This window comes from Simochromis diagramma, unplaced genomic scaffold, assembly GCF_900408965.1.
Source record: "Simochromis diagramma unplaced genomic scaffold, fSimDia1.1 OVJJ01000426.1, whole genome shotgun sequence".
Lineage (NCBI taxonomy): Eukaryota > Metazoa > Chordata > Actinopteri > Cichliformes > Cichlidae > Simochromis > Simochromis diagramma.
In genome coordinates this window covers 1,903,565-1,922,285 of record NW_024387170.1, presented here as the reverse complement: position 1 = coordinate 1,922,285, position 18,721 = coordinate 1,903,565, and the positions used below count along the sequence as shown (strand labels likewise).

Sequence of the window (18,721 nt, the reverse complement as noted above, 5' to 3'; positions counted from 1 at the left end):
AAGGACAACCGCTGCCCAAGAGAAAACCTGTAGTGATCCCGTACGTGTCAGGAGTATCGGAGCAGTTGAGATGCACATTTTTTTCTAAACACCGGGTCTCTGTGGTTTTTAAACCCCAAATCACACTGCACCAAAAATTGGTCCACCCCAAGGATCGGGTCCCCCAACACAAACAGAGTAACATAGTGTACGCTGTTAAGTGCAGGAGGATTGCCAGGATTTATACATCGGGGAAACCAAACAACCTCTGGCTAAGAGGATGGCACAACACAGAAGAGCCACCTCGTCAGGCCAGGACTCTGCAGTCTGTTTACACCTACAGGCCAGTGGACACTCTTTCAATGATGAGGATGTAACATCCTGGACAGGGAGGAGTCAAGGAGGCCATTTACATGAAAAGGGAAAGACCATCTCTGAATCGAGGCGACCGTGGCTCAGGGGGTTGGTAAGCTCATCTGTAACCAGAAGGTCGCCGGTTCGATCCCCGGGCTCTCTGTCGTGGTTTTTGTGTCCTTGGGCAAGACACTTTACCCTACTGGTGTTGGCCAGAGGGGCCGATGGCGCGATATGGCAGCCTCGTTTCTGTCAGTCTGCCCCAGGGCAGCTGTGGCTACAACTGCAGCTGCCTCCACCAGTGTGTGAATGTGAGAGTGAATGAATAGTGGAATTGTAAAGCGCTTTGAGGGCCCTGAAAAGCGCTATATAAATGCAATCCATTATTATTATTATTATTACTACTACTACATCTGTCACCATCTTACAATGCTGTGATTGCAGCCATTCCCCAACTCTCTGTGAATGGGACTCATGGTTATTGATCAGTGGTCATGAGAATTTGCATAATTCCCATTGTTCCTTCAGTGGGCTGGTTTCAGTCATTATGCAAATGTACTGTTTATAAGATTGAAAGCTGCAGTCAGCTGAGACTGAAGAAGTCACCTGGATCAGTGACAAAACGTTTCTCCCTACACAACAGACTAAAGCTTGCATGAGAATTAGAATTTAGATTAGAATAATATTTGTATTCTCATGTGCTAATATTGTTTTATATTAATATAGCACAAAGTTCACTTACTAAAAGAAGAATTGTCCTTCAAGGAACTACTTTTTACTTTCTTACTTTGACTACATTTCAGAGCCTGTACTCACTTTTACTTGAGTAAAGAAGTTTGATCAGTACCTTTTACTGAGTATTTTCTAACACAGGTATCTGTACTTCTACTTAAGTAAACAAAGTCTGTACTTTTGCAATCTGTGCTCCTGTCATTATAAATAGAGAACGGGTGGAATCTGTCTCCACCTTCAGGATTCTGGGCACCCACATCTCCACAGAGCTTAGGTGGACCCACAAACACCATCGCCCTGGTAAAGAAGACCCAGCAGTGGCTGCACTTCCTCCGTGTCCTGAGGAGGAGTAACCTGGACCAGGAGCTGCTGCTGGCTTTCTACGGCTCTTCAGTGGAGAGAGCGTGCTCTCCTCCTAGGGTGCCTGGATGTTACGCAGGAGCCACAACTGAGGCCATCGCCAGCTCCTCTTGTCTCAGGAAAACCAGCGCCATCACAGGCGACCCTCACACCCCGCCCACCACCTGTTTGATCTGCTGGACTCCGGTCGGCGCCTCAGGTCAATCACGTCCCATAGCTCCAGACTCACTAACAGCTTCTTCCTCTGGTTACCAAACACTATCCCCCCACTCCCCACCCCTGCCCACTCATCTCACCAATCTGAATCCTGATGATCTGAGCTACCCTCATCACTCAGGCCGCTCACATAAGGACTCCTTTTTGTTGCACTACTTCCAAGCAGTATGCAACTTTTTCTCTAATGTGTGCCTCACATATCCCTCTTGATTGTAAAGATTTCTCCTGATTGCTATTTATATTTTATTCCAGCACAGCTGGTGTGGGGCACCCACTATTTCGCTGTAAATGTACAATGACAAAGGCCTATTCTATTCTAGTCCACGGATTATTCTTATCTATATTAATGCAAGTAAGAAAATTGCATTTCCTGATGAACTGGTCCTTAAACTAAAAGGTTCACTTACCCACAGAATACTCGAACTACATTGTTGTTAACCTTCTTGTCAAACAAGTAGCGTCTGAAGTCTTCCAGGGCATCTTTGATGGCGATAATTATGAGAACCACCAGCAGAGGAATCATAGTAATTTCCTTCTGAAAGGCTTCAACCACTGGCACCCAGTTTAGCAATGTCAAGAACAGGAAATAGAGGTTTGCAACCCTACAGAGAGAAGAGCAAATTAGTACATGGAAGTAACGAAATATAGTCACTGCAGTAGTGAAGCCAAATGAGTGGTGACCAGTTATGATGGATGTGGTGTACTGGATAACCAGTACGGATCTTCTGTTAATCCAGTTTACCTATCAATTCAGTTCAGTTTCATTCAATTTTATTTATATAGCACCAACAACAGTTGACTCAATTTAATCCACAAAGACTACATTGAAAAGATGTGTAATAGACAAAACATATCACACAGCTAACAAAGAGGTGAGCCTCTCAGAAGTTCAACATTATCTAAATCTCAAATTGTAAAGAATTTGAATTCATCCTCTGTAGTAACTAAAATTGTTAAAAGTCAGGAAATCAAAGAAATGAAAAGTACAGTGCTGATAAGCAAAAATGGTCATCTTCAGGTTCTCACATATACGTACACACACACACACACACACGTGTGTGTGTATATAAATATATATATAATTACTTCAGTGGCAATTACTTGAAAACCTTTGGTTAAGACCAGCTCTCAATAATAGGTTTGAAAAATAAAATAACTGTCAGGTTTGACCTGTGAAACTGCTCGAACAGATTCATGGGAATGAAAGTCAGGAAGGTGTATTTGGTAGTGGAGATTGCATTGCTTTTGTAGTTTCTGGATACACGTTCATAATCCTGTTGGTGACGCCCATTGCGGGGAAATACCGTCCTCTGCTTCCCACAGACCCTCCCCCGAGGGCTGTGGGTGTTCAGCAAGCTGCTGTTGGACAGCCCATCAGAGTACCAACCCCGCCTTGAGTCTCCTGCTAGCAGCTGCCGACAGCATTGCTGCACCCAGCGCAGCCGCTCCATCTATGCAGCAGATGTGCTAGGTAGGCTGTGAGGGTACCGAGGCCAGGCTTTTTATGGCCTTTGGCTTCTGTGTGCTTCACGATGATCTTTTACAAAGTCACCATCCTAGAAGGAGAAACGACAAAATTATTATTTTACAGATTAGAGTTAAATGTCAATTGCCTATGTAATATTCTTGATATTTATATTGATCTACTGGTTTATATATATATATATATATATATATATATATATATATATATATATATATATATATTACAAAATATAAGAAATAGCTCTAAACTTTGTAATATATTGTATTGTTTAATTTGTTTAGTGTGTTACTGTTGTTGTCTTGGAGCCACTGTAACCCGCATCATTTCCTTAGGGATTATTAAAGTATTCTGATTCTGATCAAATCCAGATTTTGTGGATGTAACGTAACACAGAGTGCTGTGACTGTGTGAGTTTCTACTGATAGTTAATCCTGCTTTAATCAAATCAGGAATCTAATCAAGACTCAGTAAAACTGAATAAGAATATAAGCGTTAGAATTTAATAATTCTGATGTTTAAACCATTCAAACCTGTGTGTGTGTGTGTGTGTGTGTGTGTGTGTGTGTGTGTGTGTGTGTGTGTGTGTGTGTACACAAACTGTCTTTGTGTGAGGAAAGTGGAGCAGGCAAAAAGAAAGCAATAGAAAGATTTTAGGTTTCTTATGCATGATAACCAGATGAAGTCAATTTTGAGTGTATTGTGTTGATAAATACAGACGTTCACATATTGACTGAGTAAAAATATAGATGATAAAGGAAAACTGTATTTCTTATCAATGGGGTAAAAGCACAATGCCAGTAATGTGAAACCACGAGAATCCTGCCATTAAAGAAGTTCCCCTTATGTTTCATGATGATACAATGTCAGTTTGGAAATACACGGAAACTCTGAGCATCTAAGAGGAGGCCTGACATGCTAGTAGCACATCTGAATGGCAGATTTATTGCCAACAGCAGAGGATCTCAGTTCCCCATTTGCTGTATAAAAAAGTATGAAACATTAAATAACACTTTTGAGTGGAATGACTGGCACATCTACACTCTGTACCTGGATGTAAAGCTGGAAGCATTCCTCCTCACAACAGCAAAATGATACAAAACGAATACAACAAGCTGAAGGAGGGTTCGCAATGATAGCGAAAAATGAAAACACAAACAAACAAATATGCAATATAATTTTTTTTCTCTCTTTTTTTGGTTCAGCCAATTCAGGAAAACACTGAAAAAGTTGTTGAGACAATGTACAGCAAGATGATGTGCAAGCTACTCCAGAGGTTACAGTGGGGCAAAAAAGTATTTAGTCAGCCACCGATTGTGCAAGTTCCCCCACCTAAAATGATGACAGAGGTCAGTAATTTGCACCAGAGGTACACTTCAACTGTGAGAGACAGAATGTGAAAAAAAAAAATCCATGAATCCACATGGTAGGATTTGTAAAGAATTTATTCGTAAATCAGGGTGGAAAATAAGTATTTGGTCAATAACAAAAATACAACTCAATACTTTGTAACATAACCTTTGTTGGCAATAACAGAGGTCAAACGTTTACTATAGGTCTTTACCAGGTTTGCACACACAGTAGCTGGTATTTTGGCCCATCCCTCCATGCAGATCTTCTCGAGAGCAGTGATGTTTTGGGGCTGTCGCCGAGCAACACGGACTTTCAACTCCCGCCACAGATTTTCTATGGGGTTGAGGTCTGGAGACTGGCTAGGCCACTCCAGGACTTTCAAATGCTTCTTACGGAGCCACTCCTTTGTTGCCCGGGCGGTGTGTTTTGGATCATTGTCATGTTGGAAGACCCAGCCTCGTTTCATCTTCAAAGTTCTCACTGATGGAAGGAGGTTTTGGCTCAAAATCTCACGATACATGGCCCCATTCATTCTGTCCTTAACACGGATCAGTCGTCCTGTCCCCTTGGCAGAAAAACAGCCCCATAGCATGATGTTTCCACCCCCATGCTTCACAGTAGGTATGGTGTTCTTGGGATGCAACTCAGTATTCTTCTTCCTCCAAACACGACGAGTTGAGTTTATACCAAAAAGTTCTACTTTGGTTTCATCTGACCACATGACATTCTCCCAATCCTCTGCTGTATCATCCATGTGCTCTCTGGCAAACTTCAGACGGGCCTGGACATGCACTGGCTTCAGCAGCGGAACACGTCTGGCACTGCGGGATTTGATTCCCTGCCGTTGTAGTGTGTTACTGATGGTGACCTTTGTTACTTTGGTCCCAGCTCTCTGCAGGTCATTCACCAGGTCCCCCCGTATGGTTCTGGGATCTTTGCTCACCGTTCTCATGATCATTTTGACCCCACGGGATGAGATCTTGCGTGGAGCCCCAGATCGAGGGAGATTATCAGTGGTCTTGTATGTCTTCCATTTTCTGATGATTGCTCCCACAGTTGATTTTTTCACACCAAGCTGCTTGCCTAGTGTAGATTCACTCTTCCCAGTCTGGTGCAGGTCTACAATACTTTTCCTGGTGTCCTTCGAAAGCTCTTTGGTCTTGGCCATGGCGGAGTTTGGAGTCTGACTGTTTGAGGCTGTGGACAGGTGTCTTTTATACAGATGATGAGTTCAAACAGGTGCCATTCATACAGGTAACGAGTGGGGGACAGAAAAGCTTCTTACAGAAGACGTTACAGGTCTGTGAGAGCCAGAGATTTTCCTTGTTTGAGGTGACCAAATACTTATTTTCCACCCTAATTTACGAATAAATTCTTTACAAATCCTACCATGTGAATTCATGGATTTTTTTTTCACATTCTGTCTCTCACAGTTGAAGTGTACCTCTGGTGCAAATTACTGACCTCTGTCATCATTTTAAGTGGGGGAACTTGCACAATCGGTGGCTGACTAAATACTTTTTTGCCCCACTGTAACTGTAGGAGCGACTTTGGCTGATTGTAAGTGAAGAAGCCGGGCTGCCACCAGCAGCAGAGCGCCTGCTGCCCCGACAAAGAAAATGTGTGTTTATTTACTTATTAATGCATTTTAAATACATTGAAATGTTTTTATTCATTTTCTAAGTGGACTCACCTCAAAAGCACGCTTTTAGTTGCACATTATTGCTTCAACATTTATCACAGATTGTTAGTTCTTATAAGCAGGTCGTCATCCAGGCCTTAATGTGTTTCAGACATGTTTCTAGTTCAATCAGTGTGTGTCACCAGACAAAGCTGGGTGTCATCTGCATAGCAATGAAAATGTGTGCTATGCGTTTGAATGATACTGCCTAAGGGGAGCATGTATAATGTACATTATTAGGAATTAGGCCTAGCGCAGCACCCTCTATAATTAAACTTAGTGTCTGGAGGAGACTCCTCCTTTACATGAACAAACTGGTTTAGATATTAGCCATCTGTTAGCCAAATATGATTCAAACACGTTAGCTAATGACCTTTAATATGCTCTGATCTCTGTAATAAAATATGATGGTCAACAGTAATAAATGCTGTACTGAGGTCTACCAAGATAAGCATAGAGATGAGTCCACTGTTCTTGCCCATAAGATCATATTAACATTCACTAATGCTTTTTGTACTCTAATGAGTTCTAAAACCTCTGCAGATAATCATTAAGCTGTTTTATAACTACTCTTTCAAGAATTTATTGGGCCAAGGCTGCTGGGTAAAGTTATGGCTTATTAAGTGAATGGTCTGTGGTATGTTGCCCATTAATAGATATAAATAGGTCATATTTAAGATTGAAGGATTAATTAATGGTAGAACTCCTTTGAGCAGTCTTGTAAGAATGGGGTCTGAAATATGGTTTGGAGAAAGTTAATTACTGAAGTTAACTGGATGATCCGGGCATGTTAAGGATTATTGTGAATTATTATTATTAATCCTTGTGTCATCCTTAAATTCTGCATCCTTTCCACACCTTCCTGAAGAAAAATGTACACACACAAAATCTACCATAAAATCCTCATATAGCAATATTTTTTCTACAAACACTCACACACAGACACACACATCCTCTCTCAATCCATTTATCTGTTTCTCTCAAACACACACATATTCAAAGCCCATCAAATTTGTTCACACTTCACAGGTTCTGTTATTGAAGTTATCAGTGTTGTTGTGGTTTGCACAATAAATCTTTCCAAATCACTCTCGGGGCTCCCTGGTGGTCACACGGCTCCGTAATATGACTGGCAAAAATACAAGAATGTCATACATTGGCCCACCAGGGGAAATGATTGAAACTGGTGGAACACAGTAAAAATGTCAAATATCACCACTTTTCTTTGAAATGAAACCCTGACATGACAGAATGCATGGTTTTATACTGAACAGGAGTGAATGGAGCATTTTTGTCCAGAAACGTGTGGAGAGCACTAGACAAAAAAATAGTAATGCAACCAAATTAATTGTGTTGCTCATCTTTGACATGTCCAAGACTCTAGTCGCCACCAATACCCCATCACCAAACTATTTATTATATGGAAAATAGTTCGGATTTTGTGAGTTTTTTCAATAAAATACTAACAATTCAAATCCCAGATAGCAAGGAAACATTGAAACACTGTTGAGTCAATATCAGGCTGTATCATTGAATCAACGTTGAAGTGTGACGTTGACCTAACGTCACTCTTGCACCCGTTGTTAATGTTGAAACAACGTCATGTTTTGATGTTGAATCAATGTTGAAACCTGTAATTGATTCAACGTTATATTTTCTAATACTGTTGACATTGAAACAATGTCAGATTCTGATATTGAAACACTGTTGAGCTATGGTGTTTTTCCACCTCTTTCGCACAGTTGCTTTTTATTAAAACTGGCATTTAAATGGTTACAATCCTGAAAATAATTTAATGTTTGATCACTTTGAAAAGGGCTCAGTTTAATTGATTTGTTGTATGAGGGTTTTATGGCACATTTTGCTCGTGTACATTGTTGTACACGCCAAATGAAAAACAAAAGGCCGGTGAGGCACAGAAGGCACACATGTTATTATTACTCTGACGTTGTAACTTTCACTGTAACTGTAACTCATTTAAACCCTACACTGCAACCTTCTACGTGACCTGACATGCACCTCCACAGAAATGTAGCTACACGTCAGGTCACAGCACACAAAAATGACTTTAAAGGCGTGGAAGGTTGCGGTGTACGGAGCAGTTTCCGGTTACGGAGTTAGGACGTCGATTTCCCGCAGAAGTCTAAATCAAGCTTCAGCTTACTATGGTGTGCACATCCTGGTGCGAACCATACAGCGGTTTTTCTACAATACTTCTGCAAAAATAACTGACCCGTTTCCGGCCTTTCCAGAACATGAGTTGTGGTAATTGTTTTAAACAATTGACCCTAATGACCATCGGTTTTACGACTAATAACCTTTACACCACAAATTAATTAAGTCCCCATTTAAGTCTTTACAGCACGTCAAATAGAAAACTAACGTTTACTGCACGGCACCGTTAAGCCACGCCTGTTTGCACAACTTAGCCCGGGTTGTTTTGTCAGAAGCCCGGGGTCTTTTGGAGAGTAATTTTTTCATAGTTGGATGCCTGGCTGACAACTGTATAAAACAAAAACTACACACAATATTCGAAGCACATAGTGCACACTGTGGGAATTTACGACTGTGCGTAAATCCCCCCTGATATTGGTATGATCCGAGCTCAGGCACTAAGCGACTGAGCGAGGGGGCGGGGCCGCTGCTGCCTGCGAGTGCGCTGTTGGAGAAACGCAGCCAGGCAGACAGAGGAGAGCTGAAGTTTGACCAGGTACCAAAGCAAATCATTCGTACTGTACAAATAATGTAAATATGACGGTGTATCACAAAAGATTGATGTCAAACTGATCACTTGACCCATATCACGTTACTTGCTCTTCAAGTGAATCAACAAAAGGTGAAATGAAAAGCCGAACAACAACAATGCTGTTTCTTTAGAGAGTCTTAGCTTACATGTGTGTTTATTTCATATTTTCAGTTGTTTCCCTCCACGGCTAAATAAATCGGTTTCAGTAATGCACTGATATACAAGAATGGACATAAGGAGCTTCTTTCAAAGAAAAAACTCAGGTAGATGTTATTTTATATATTATGCTTTGTATGTTGTTCAGTATATTTCTATGCAAAACAAGAGGAACTTCAATACACAGCAGTATATTCACAGTTGAAACCAGATATTTACATACACTTTATGGAAAACACATAAAAACTTTTTTTTTTACTGTTAAACATCAATTTAGAGTAAACTTTTGTTTTAGATAAATATTGAAATATATTTTGAATTAGTTAAATGTCAGAATAAAGAGAGACAGAGCTTCTATTTTTATCACTTTCATCAAATTTAGGAGTACATATACACTAAGTTTATTGTTAATTAATAAGAAAACTGCAGACGATTCCATCCTGAGCTGAAGAAGCTTCTGATAGGTTAGTAGAGTCCATGTGAGTAAATTGGTGGCACAGCTGTGGATGCATATAAGGCAAAACACAGAGCCTGTTTCTGTGACATGGGAAAATCAAGAGATGTCAACCAAAACACCAGGAAAAGAATCGTGGAGCTCCATAAGTGTGGCTCAAGTTTGAATACAATTTGGTGCCATTTGCAATTAAGAAATACAGATAGTTTCTCTCTTTACTCTTAAAGTTAACAAATATGTTTTTTATATTTATCTAAAAAATAAACATTTAGTCTGATTTGATGTTACAATTAAAGTGTTTTTATCTGAAGAGTAAATATCTGGTTTCAACTGTATATTTGATGATGTTGGTGATTGGCTTGATTGTCAGCACAGAGAGAGAGAGGAACACAGATGGAACAAGAGCAGGTGAGACACACATGTTAGTCAAATGGTCGTTTACCAAAAGTATCACCGTATCATAGGTCCTCATGTATCTCGTACCTAGTGTTTCTTTTTAGGTTTGTTATTTTTCAAATTCTACATTTATTAAGTTCTGCAGGCTTGTTTGCACAACAAGGATAAATAATTATATAAACTTTTCTCAATCTAAATATTGTACTTTGGTAGAATTAAAAAAATAAGTGTAGTGCAGGTCTATGATGATTTTTAGTGCTACTATCATCTAGTTCTGATTCTGGTTCTGTCTTGGTTAAGTCCTCAGTAGTCCTGATTTTGAACTGTTGTAGTCCTGTTTTAATTCCGGATCAGTTCTGGGTCTGGTTGAATTGGGGTTTAGTCCTCGTGTCTTGATGCAGGCCTGACTTTGTTCTGCCTTGCTGCTTAATTAAAAAACTAGTTTAAGGTGTCCTGCACATGTGATATATATTTTTCCCTATATGAAGTCATTCTTTTTTGAAGAAAACTCAAAACACAGCCAATTAATCTTTATTTTCTTTTCATTAATCCCCCCATCACACATGCATACTACCATTTAAGGCTAAGCCCCGGGTGTATCAATGTCTGCCTCTGCTTAGAAGTGAAAGAGACTGTAAAGACTTTAAACGACTCCATACTCGAAGTTGTGGAAACAGCTTTAAGCTACCACAATCAGCTGTACACTCAAGCTGTGTTAAGCGATTACACGAAGTATCGATACTCAGCCAACTACAAAAGAAAGTGTCTCCGTCCAGCAACTTAGAGGCCTACAGTTGTTCGTTGCTTATATTGTTGCTACTGTAATGAATGGACAAAGTCCCCGAGTGCGTTCACGCCTCTATCTGAAAAACAGACATTTTTCTCCAGCAGTTATCGACAGAAAACACGTACCTGCTGTTTATTTCCTCACGCCGCCCAATTTTAAGTTACTACCAGCAGTAAATGCAGCCTGTAGATTCGGTCACATCGTCGACAGACAGTACCGAGAAACAAAGCAGGATGTGAGAAATAGTCGCTCAGCCACGAAACCTTTCGCTCTACAGCGGAGTGTCGTCCAACCGAATTCCCAATGCAAAGGCACAAATGTCATATTGTCTTCAATGGCAGGAGCATGTTAGTAGCTTTAACTGAAATAGTCTGCGAACCATCTTTAATCTATGAACCAGGGGGTGTCCGTTTTTTCATCCAAATGATCTGACGGAAGTACTGTGGGAATTCACATTTGCAGCTATTCCCTGAAAATGTTTCCACATTTTCAGCAGTCGCGGCTACACTACATTATTAGGCTGTCATCAATGTGACAGTTTTACTCTTGATATTTATCCGTATAAAACATTTCTCCTGGGTTTTCTGTCTATTAACTATTTGCTTGAACTCTTTGGAGGCGATTGCGATGTTTGGGTTTATTTTCCCCGAAGCGTTCTGAACGCAACCATGTAAGTCACGTGACTGACATCAGCTGATCAGTAGTGCTGATGGCGGAACTAACTGAAAACATGGTGGTTTTACTGAGTGCATTAGCTAACAAGGACTGCCGAAAAGTAAGTCGTGAAACGTGATTTAGTTTTCTAAATGTCCACCAGAGCCACGGGCGATTTTACCTCGGTAAATACTAAGATATGTTTTAGATTTCTCCATGAGAGCTCCGATATTTCAGCGAAGGCATTTGTTTAGCAGCCCATCCATTGCCCACATATTGCTTCTGAATGTTCTCGCTACATCGTGTTATCTGAATGAGCATCTATACCTCTAGCACCATACTAATAATGGGGTGGCTGCAGCTTAGGAATTAGAGACAGGTGTCGTGACAAGGTAGGTATCCCCGACACAATGTGGTCCCCCTCCGTCGGGAGCACGCGCCGGGCTGTCCAAATGTCGGGCAAACAGTGTCCCTCATTCTTGATTTTCTGTTCACAAACACTTCTTATAATGACTGACTACTCCTGAAATTTTGAAGGTTTTAGCTCTTTATACAGTAAAGTTACAGGAGGAAACAAATAATTATCAGCTGAAATATGTTTTCCGATAACACGTGAACACAATAAATGTGTTATTTTCAGTTGTAACCCACAAACGTAACGGTAACGCAGCGACACTCATCTTTCACTGTTTCACTAACGTAAAACTTCCAATGGAGGCGAAGTCAACTGCATCCGCGCTCCCTGTCCAGCGCGCGCTCCCGACGCCGGGGAAGCGACCTACCTTGGCACGACATCTGTCATATACTGATCAAAGGGTTGGTCGTAGGAAAAAATGTGTTTGTGTGAAGAGCGCTTTGAGTAGTGATGGGTCAGATGATACCGAAGCGTTGATGCGTGTATCAAGCACAAAGGGTGAAAGCCCGTGGGTGGATTGCTGGAGGAAAAGTCACATGACTGATGTAGCTGGTGATAAGGTGTCAAATTATATTTGTGGGGAAGTGCAACTTTAGACTCATTTGCATCCGTGCTGAGAGGAACAGAGGAGGCTCTTTGGTGCTGTTAATGTTTTTGGCTCGTCATCACCAGAGGTGACAAAAGTACAAACTTTCTTTACTTCAGCAGAAGTGCAGATGCCTGGGTGAAAAAACACTCAGTAACACCTAAAGTACTTGAACAACGTTTTTACTTTAAAGTAAAAGTGGAAAAAGTGCAGGCTCAAAGTAAGAAAGTACAAAGTAATATTATTATTATTATTACATGAGGGTTGTTATATAAGGGTTGGCAATATAGCCACAAAATCATATCGCAATATTTCAAAGAAATTTGCAATAATGATGATATGTCTGAATATAAAAAAATAAAACTCGTTGGTGATTGCAGCTTACAGATGGCAGTGTTTATTAGTGCAAAGAAAATGAAGGGCATTTCCATCCTTCCTACTTACTGTGACTGATGACACACTACCAAACAGAAAGACCTCAGAGGATAGGATTAGGTTAGGGATGGGGTGAAACCGAGGCACATGATCTCCTGCGGCAACCCCTACAGGGAAGCAGTCAAAAGAACAACACAATAATGTCAAATATGTAAATGAATAGGCCTAGTAGAATGTTTCATGTGTCGCACTACCAAGCGCCAAACTAGGATCCTCACAGTATTTCCTTGTGTTTAGCTGTGCCACAGGGTGGTGGATAGTCTGTGTGGGCGGGAGCCTCCTCACAGGGGGGATTACAGCGCCACCTGGAGCCTGCAGGAGTGGCTGCAGCTGCTGGACTCGCTGACAGCTCTGTTCCGTTTGGCAGTGGTCAACAACATCTCTGATGAAGTGGTGAGAAAGTGAAACAGGTTGGAAAGGATATGAACTGGAGTGTGTGGTTTCTGGTGCAATGATATTTTCTGAGTACATAGGGACTGAACAAACTAGCCACAGTTTGGTGCATGCAGTCGATTGGTCATTCACTCAGCATTACCATCCATCCAGCATGATAATACAGCCATTTGTGATCAAAGTTGCTGCTAAAAAAACATGACGAATGACCAGGTGGGAATAGCAGGTGTGGGAGTGAGCTGTAGTCAGGAAGTAGAGAAGGTTGGTGATTGGCTGCTTCAGTCTACGTGCTAAAGTATCCTTGGGGAAGGTGCTGAACCCCAAGTTGCTCTCTCTGATGCAGTCACTGGATCAAAAGCGAGAAAGGTGAATATGAAATTGAAGCATGTTGTATAAAGCATTGTAAAGCTCATGTAGGTTAGACAAGCACTATGTCAGAACTAATCTATTTTAAACAGCTGATTCTGTTCAGATTTTACAAATGTTACATGTCACGAGTCAGCTTTTATGAAACGGAGACTTTAAATGTTTGGTTTCAACCATCAGCGTGACCCTAGTTTAATATAGGAAGAAATTGTCTTTACTTTTAATAATAGGTACAGTCCAGCTCGATGCATGGTGAGTGGGGTTCTTTTAGGTGAGATTTTCAGGTCTTCTCTGGCCGATTGTGTGCAGGTGCTGTCCCAGTTGTCAGATGTGAGCAGCAGCCAAGCTGAGGTTGTGTTGAGTGTGCTCAGAGCAAGAGAAGAGGAGATCCGCTGCGCCCTGCTGGACAGAACCAACTCCATCTCCTCTGCTACTCTGCAGGACTTTGATTGGCAACTTAAGGTGACTCGTTATTTTTCAGCATGTAGTGGAGATATCATCTGAATTTCAGGAGCGGGACCACTCCTCCTTCACGCCCCCTCCGGCCTCAGGCTATAAAAGCCCCCCTTCTCCAATACCTGCTGTTCTCATTTTCATGCCCCACCCTGCCCCCCCATTTTTCCCTGTCTTCTCCTCTCTTCCTTTCCTTCATTCATTTCTCATTAGTACATGGGGATCTGCCCGGCCCGAGAGCCGTCGCCAGTCCCCTTCGAGGCCTTCCCCAAACCACAGCACCAGTCACACTTCCTCATCGCCCATCGTTAGCCAGGATGTGGTGCCAGCTAGTGAAACTGACTTACTGTTTACTGCAGATATCGTTCTAATTTAAATATCACATCGTAGCTTAACATTCAAAACTGAATGAAAAGAAGCAAAAGCATCTGAATATTTACAGCTGTGGATCTCGACCTGGCACTCCCAGCACAGGAATGTCTGGAATCAGCTCTCTGTTTAAAAAGTCTGATTCCTGTGAGTACTACGCAGTAGAGGAGGAGGAGACTCGTTCAGCTTTAACTGCTTCTCAGTCTAAAATATAAAACATGTTTTGAGTTATTTCACACTTTTTTTGATTACTACATATTTCCATATGTGTTCATTCATAGTTTTGAATTTGTTTATTTAAAAGGGACAGTGCAGTTAAACATAGTTCAAGTGCAAGACATGAGACTGATGTACCGCACACAGGTTTATAGCTACTGCTAATTTACAACAATTGTCCCTTGTTGGGCTCACAATCTAAATAAATACATATTACAATAAAACATATTTTCATAAAACCAAATTACATCATAAATACAATTACAATTGATAGACAATAATTTAAAATAAAATTAAAATCATCAGATAAAATGACTACAACTTTGGTTTCCCTTTAACCACACTTTAGATCCTTTAATGTCTGTAATCAGTTTGATATCGGTTGGAAGTGTGCTCCACAGATGCCTTTTATAGAAAAAGCTGACTGACCGAATGTAGATCTGCGATATAATATCTTGCAGTTGCCGTTCACCTTACTCCTAGTAACACGATTACTGTCTTGTCTCTGAATGTATCTACTGAGACACTCTGGGGCCATCCTATTTATACATTTAAAAACTAATTTAAGATAACACCAATGATTAAAACTAAGTAGATTATATTTCTTTAAAATGTGACAATGATGCCACCGAACCGATTTTTTTATCCATTATTTTTAAGGTTTGATTATATAAGGACACCACAGGCTGAAGTGTAGATGGTGCTGCTTGGGTCCAAACTGTCATACAATATGAAAAATGCGAAAATATCATAGAATGCATGAATAACTGAGCTGCTGAAGTGGGTATATAGTGCCGAATTAACTTAAAACAATTCAGATTAGCGTTGACCGTCTTAGAGATCTTCTTTACATGCTTGTCAAATTTAAGATGTGAATCTAAAATTATTCCAAAAAACTTAAAATCTTTGACCTCCTTTATTTCTTCGTTCCCTGGGTTGATTTTAAAATCATCAGATGAACTTCGTTTCCTAATCGAAAAACACATAGAAACTGTTTTGTTTTTTTTTTTAATTCAGTACGAGATGATTTTGTTCCAGCCATTGCTGGACACCATTTAGATGTACCGTTAAGGTGTCTGCTGCTTCACCAGGTGACTTAGCTGGTACGTGTATAACTTCATCATCTGCATAAAGTTGGCAGTTGGCTTTTGGGCAGCTGGTAGGCAAATCATTTATAAACAAACTAAACAGCAACGGGCCAAGAACAGATCCTTGGAGAATACCCATTCTGTTTTCCAACATGGACGACTTTTCTTTATCAACCCTCACACACTGCTCTCTTTTGTGGAGATAGGACTCAAACCAGTCAACTGCTTTCTTTGAAAAGTCAAATTTTATCAACTTAGAAAGAAGTATGTCATGGTTGAACACTGCACCCACAACACTACCATTATCCAGATTACACTTAATATTTTCAACAAAACAGCAATTTGCCATTTCTGTGGAAAATTTTGGTCTAAAACCAAACTGCATTGGATGAAGCAGTTGATTAGTCTCTAAGTAATCAATTAACTGTGCTGCCACAACCTTCTCAAGCACCTTCAAAAGAACAGGCAGTATGGAAATTGGACGATAATTACATATCAAATCACGCTCGCCTCCTTTAAAGACCGGAGTAACTGCAGCCCTTTTCCAGTCAGTTGGGAACGTCCTATTTCTTATTGATAAATTTATAAGATGTGTCAATGGTTTTGTCTAGAAATCTCTATATTTTTTAATAAAACAAGTATCCAAGCAATAAATATTCTTTGCCCTAGAATCTGATAATTTCTTAATAGCCTCTGTGACCTCTGCTTCATTAACCTCTTCAATAAAAAATGAGTCTGATGAATCAATAGGGCTATTTTTAATAGTTACAACTGGGAAGCTGAAATTTTGCATTAATTCTTCTACAGATTGTATAAAATATTTGTTAAATTCCAACAAACATGTTACTGGTAGTGTAGTCATGGGTTTCTGTAGTAGTTGTTGTTAGTGATGTGTACCAACACTCCCTCTACAAAACACAAGTGATGGCCTTAACTACACTGAGAATGGCAGAGGCTCTAAAACTTAACATGTTTTAGTTACTGAAAAAACCCAGCCTCGTGAACCGGGTCATCTAGAATCTGAAATATTACGTTTTAAATAAATTAGCTAAATGTTTTATCTTTATTTTGTAGTTTTGACATCTTAGTTTTGATTGAGTAGGTGTGTCCAAACTTTAGTAGTTTTGCTTTGAGGTTTTCGATCATATAGAAATCAGAAGTTTTTTTTCCCGCAGAGGTGGTTATCACTATTTCAAATGATAATATGAAATCTTAACCTTTCCAGATAGTTGTTCATGTTCATCACTACCACCATATAAAACTTTACTGATAAGGGATTATATGGATAATTTTATGCAATCACAAATTCAGGCAAGCAAAAATAATTCTAAACAAACATTGGCAGAGCACAGTGGCCTGTCGACCTGTCAGCAACACTGGGATCATTTGTAGCTCATGTTTCATTCGTGTTTGTAGAAGGCAATTTTTATCCCACTGATTGGTCAAAGACAGCCGCATGAGTCAGTGAGCTGAATTCTTAATATTGTTGTTTATTCTGGTAGCATCGGTTTGACAAAGATCATACTCATTGTCAGATTTCCTTGTAAGCACAGACATTTCATCTCTTCTATGTTGTTTTTCTCGTCTATTCCTTCAGTTAGCTCTGTCCAGTGATAAGATATCATCTCTCCACACGCCTCTGCTCAGTCTCAGTCTAGATGTGCGAGAAAATGGAGTCCTCCGGCCTGTCACTTTGGAGATGAACAGAGATGAGCTAGGCATGCTCATCAGTTCATTAGAGTCTGCTAATAAGGTAAAACATATTAAATGCATTAGAGATATATACACACTACTATAACACTACTATATACACTTTTCTTAGGAGTGCATATGGTAGTATAGCCCTTTGCAGCATCTATTTAAACATATGCAAGTATCTTGGGTGTGAAATTATTTCCAAAGTTATTGTGCAAACAGTAAATATTTGCACTTCCATTCTTTCATCCATTTCCTTAACTGCTTGATCGAATTCAGTGTCACGAGAGGGCTAGAGCCTCACACAGCTCACAAGGCCAGATACACCCTCGACATGTGGTCAGTTTGTGTTCACATTCACATCTACTGCCAGTTTAGGATCATTAGTTAACGTAACACGCTTGTCTTTGGCCTGTGTGACAAACCAAGAAGAACGCACCCAGGCACAGGGAAAACAAAGTTGACACAAAGTCCCCAACCCAGTCGTAATGATTTAATGGTCTTCATGTCTTGCAGGTAGTGTTGCAGCTGAAATGATGGAAAAATTGTGGATTACTAATCTCCTTGAAGACCATAGAGCATCCAGAGGAGGAATATTATGTTCCTCAAGTGTGTGAAAGAGGAGCTTCCATATTTTGGACAGGGTCCTGTAGGTTCCAGCCATAATGATGTGACGAATGTTCCGTCATGTGCTGGAGCAGTTGGATACCTACACTTTGTTTTCCTTTTGTTTTTAGTTTTTTGCACCATGTTCAATAAATGTTTATTTTGCATTTTGTACTGTTGAATTAAGTGGTGTTTATTGATTTTAGCAGCAGTATTAACTGACATGTAAATCCAAAGTACCAAAAAGAGATAAACTAGTTTTCCCTTCAAGAGGGAAATTTTCACTTTTATGTGTATTTTACAGTCTGTTTAATTTCATTTTTCCTGAAATTGGCACTCCCATATTCACACATTACTAATCTACATTTGGTATCTAAAATGTAACAAAAGTGAAAATACATTTTAAGAAATGTTTTACATCAAAACCACCTGCTGAAGTTCACACCAAGCTCCGTAATGGGAGGGAAGGTGATTTAAGTGACTTTCAGTGTGTCATGGTTGCTGGTGCTAAATGGTCTAAATATTTCAGAAACTGGGATTTCTTTCAGGTTTACAGAGAATCACCAAAGTAAAGAAAAAATATTCACTGAATAGTAGTTCTCTGGGCCTTATTGATGCCCGAGGTCAGAGGAGAATAGTCAAATTGCTTTGATATGATAGAAAGGCAACAGTAACTAATAGTAAGTAATAATAATAATAAACACAAGACATAGAACACTCATTTGTTATCAGTTGCAAATCTTAGCAA

General features: G+C 40.1%; 2 protein-coding genes across 5 annotated transcripts in view; one reads left to right on the top strand and one right to left on the bottom strand.

Annotated features, from left to right (window-relative positions):
- The window catches only part of atp10d (ATPase phospholipid transporting 10D), a 44,295-nt gene extending 32,901 nt beyond the window's left edge, over positions 1–11,394 (bottom strand). For all 3 annotated transcript variants that reach the window (XM_040049129.1, XM_040049131.1, XM_040049132.1), the window contains exons 1-3: positions 10,823–11,394; positions 2,812–3,197; positions 2,049–2,243 (exon numbers count right to left, since the gene is read on the bottom strand). In XM_040049129.1, the coding sequence (XP_039905063.1) occupies positions 2,049–2,243; positions 2,812–3,092 (476 nt within the window). In that variant the 5' untranslated portion in view covers positions 3,093–3,197; positions 10,823–11,394. The remainder of the gene's footprint in view (positions 1–2,048; positions 2,244–2,811; positions 3,198–10,822) is intronic.
- On the top strand, positions 11,358–18,145 carry commd8 (COMM domain containing 8). 2 transcript variants are annotated; one of them, XM_040049159.1, is made up of 5 exons: positions 11,358–11,472; positions 13,025–13,180; positions 13,856–14,008; positions 17,270–17,425; positions 17,884–18,145. In XM_040049159.1, exons 1-5 carry the CDS (start codon positions 11,407–11,409, stop codon positions 17,902–17,904), a joined length of 552 nt encoding a protein of 183 aa, XP_039905093.1. In that variant the 5' UTR covers positions 11,358–11,406; the 3' UTR covers positions 17,905–18,145. The 2 variants fall into 2 exon arrangements, with proteins under 2 accessions (XP_039905093.1, XP_039905094.1); XM_040049160.1 differs by lacking the exon at positions 11,358–11,472 and adding an exon at positions 11,489–11,536.
- The last annotated feature ends 576 nt before the right edge of the window (positions 18,146–18,721 follow it).